Consider the following 3,109-nt stretch of genomic DNA (forward strand, 5'->3'; position numbering starts at 1 on the left):
GTGTGCCGACTGTGAGCGAGGCGCTGGTGAGCACCAACTGCACGCGCGGTGGCGGCGCTGGCCGCGGGCTGAGCCGTGGTACACTGATTGGTGTTATTGCGGTGTGCACAGTGGTGGGTTTAGCCTTTTTGTCTGTGTTGTTGTGGGTGACGTGGTTTTGCTGCTGCCGTCAGCCGTTGGCCGCTGCTGAGTGGAAGGCTGGGAAGGGTCAGCAGCTCGTGGGCTTCCCAGAAATCGGTGACGGCGACGATGTTGTGGGCTACATTGTGAGTCGCCGTCACCCGCTGATGTACTACCCGTCTTCGAGCGCCCGTTTGGGACGTTCGGTGAGCGCGTCGCTCGGCTACGCTTCCCTCAGTGGATCCGGCGAAGGTGGTGTGGTGGAGGAAAGGGAGGATGAGGGCCGTGATCAGGTTGCGCTTCAGGAGGCGCGAGCGCGCTACAACGTACGACTGTCCTTTGCTGAGGGGCTGCAGCTGCTCGAGCTGGCAGAAAAGAACGCTGCTGCGGACGCTGCTGGCATGAACACGACGTGCGCCAGCTGGGACCTATGTCTGCACGGCGTCGCACAGGCGGAGCGCAGAGCCGTGGAGAGCATCCTGACCGAGGACGGGCCGACGATGCTAGAAGCGGATCTCCCAGCAGAGGGTGCGGGCCCGCGCTACGCCGGCCCTAACGACCTCGAGGACGCCGCCTTCGAGGTACCTGAAGAGCGCGAAATTGACTTGACTGCAGATGCGAATATGTCGATGGAGACGGACCCCGTCACGGGCGAGCGCCACAAAGTGCGCAGCCTGTCCATCGAAAGCGCGCCGCGGCGCTGCCTCTCACCACTGGAGAGCTGCATGGAAAACGACGACTTGGAGGTGCAGGGGGAGGAGATAGATGGGTGCACCGTCGTCGTGCTGAGTGAGCAGGTGCCGCCGCGGCAGGACCGCGACGACGACGAGGAGCCGCCACGACGACTTGCTGTGCGGCGCTTTATAAATCCGACGTCGTCTCAGTCACACTGTGGTGTTTCGATGCCCCTTAGCGGCAGCGGCAGCTACGGACGTAGCCCTACCGGCACAGGACGCGACGACCGAAAGGAGCAGCCACACCACGACCCACTTGCATTGGCGGCGGCGACGCCACAGGTGCGGGCAGCATCTAAGGACCTCCCAAACTACATCCTGTCGCTGCCGGATGGAGAGGACAATAGTTCAGCAGACCTACGAACCAACACCGCGCACGGAGTCGATGACACCGCCACTGCCGAGTCCTCCATCTTCCCTCGTTCCCCGATTGCCCATGCTGAGGCGAATGACATATCAGAGGAGGCGCTGCCTATGGGCGTTGTACGTTTCTCGTCTCCTGGGGCCATCACTGGCAATGTCGACAGCGATGAAAGCGAAGATGACCTGCTTAGCTTCACGACGACGCAGCGCTTCTACGACGAGAAGCGCTTCTTGCTGGAGCAGGAGGACGGCCGGCGCCAGCGTCTGTGCAACTGGGAGGGGGAGGAGCTGGCACAGCTGGCACAGGATGAGCTGAATGGCTACATGGCGCTCTCCTCGTCTGCCGCGGTTGGCGGTGGTACTGTCAACGCATCCTCTGATCACTCGAAGAACAACGATACCGAGTACCATGCCGGCGGTGGCACGGGGAAGTATCGCCACGGCAAGGGTACGGCAGAGGATGAGTGGGTGTGCCACCCCCCCCGTGCGCCAGCGAGGCTGCCGGCTCTGCCCCCGGCACCGCGCCCTCAAACGTTGCAGAGCGGCTATACTACTGCGTAGTTCCCATCGGCAACCCGGATGCCAGTTAGATAAGAAGAGGTACACACCCCAGTATAGGTGTGTACCCCTGCCCGTGTCCGTGTCTCTGTCTGTGTGCAGGCAAATGTGCCCACTTCATCTTTGAGTCATCATTTTCTGGCTGACTGTCTCTTTCAATTTCCCTGCCTTTCACATCCCCCTCATTCATCCGTCTTGGGTAGGCCCGCCACGCCTCTCCCCCCCCTTTGAGGCGAGTGCGTTTTCACTGCGGCCACTTGAAGGGCAGCAACTGTCGATGAGCAGACACGCCTCTCTCTTTCTTTCTCTTTCTCTCCCCTATGTACTGCTCCTTTTCCTTCCCCTCCCTCGTCGTAGTGCCTGCCACCCTCATCGCGCCCCCCTTCTCTCCCCCTCATTCGTCCCCTCGCTGCTGTGGTGCAGCGGCAGGGCGGACTCACTCGCTCATTTGCCCCGCCCCCCTCCTCCCACTATTTCTTTAGGCTTCTCTGTCGCTCTCGCCCTTTCCTGCTCTGTCTGTGCGGTGGTTGGCGGGTGCGCGCGCCTACGTGGCTGTTCGTCATCCCACGCGTGCTTCTGTCGGGCCTCACTGATGAGTTCTGCACTTGTGTCTCTTTTCTAGCGCAAGGCTCTTTGTTGACTGTTCTCTTTCACCCTTCTCTTCTCACGCGCACTGCCCTCCTCCCTCCCGCCGACTCCCCCTCTGCCCATGGCACCAAACACGATGGGCTTTGCTTCCTACCTCGGTTTGTTTCATCTCTCTTTCTGACTCTCTTCTCGGTCGCATAGATGCACAGCCCTACACATACACGCAGACGCACAGATACGCAATCACCCTATCACCGTTCATGGTGTCCTCGTGATTGCAGTCTTCCCTTCTCTTTTCCTACATTTTCATTTTTTTACTTTCCCATTGTGCCGCCGCGCTCGCAAGCCCAGAGATGCACCCGTTTGCATGAGAAGGACAGAGGGCGTGCGTTTCTTCCTTTCTTTTTTTTTTTTTTTAGGCCTCTTTTGCTTGCGCCTTTGTGCGCTCTGTCAGAGCAGCAGTGAGTGTGGTGTGTGCTCGGGTGACTGTCGGGGACACCCACCAACCTCTCTATTAGGAGTGTTCCTCTTTCCTCCCCCCTCTCTCGCACGTTCTCTTTTTATTCACTTCCTGCGCACACGTCTGCACGCTGGTGCGCTGGCGCATGCGCATTGGATAGGGAAACGAGAGGAGGACGAGGTGCAGGAACGCTAACCGCCGCCGTATCTGCCTCCTCCTTTCTTTCTTTTCTTCCTCCTTTCGTTTTCATGCCTTGGCGAATATGTGCACCATCGTTTACTCACTC

At 59.6% G+C, this 3,109-nt stretch overlaps 1 protein-coding gene across 1 annotated transcript; it reads left to right on the forward strand.

The window, feature by feature from the left end:
* Nucleotides 1–2: 2 nt before the first annotated feature.
* On the forward strand, nt 3–1,778 carry LBRM_07_0920_B (conserved hypothetical protein; the record flags this gene model as incomplete). Its single annotated transcript, XM_003722900.1, has 1 exon — nt 3–1,778. A coding segment is annotated over one exon (1,776 nt), but the record flags the coding sequence as incomplete, so codon positions are not given.
* Nucleotides 1,779–3,109: the final 1,331 nt, after the last annotated feature.

This window comes from Leishmania braziliensis, chromosome 7, assembly GCF_000002845.2.
Source record: "Leishmania braziliensis MHOM/BR/75/M2904 complete genome, chromosome 7".
Taxonomy (NCBI): Eukaryota; Euglenozoa; class Kinetoplastea; order Trypanosomatida; family Trypanosomatidae; genus Leishmania; species Leishmania braziliensis.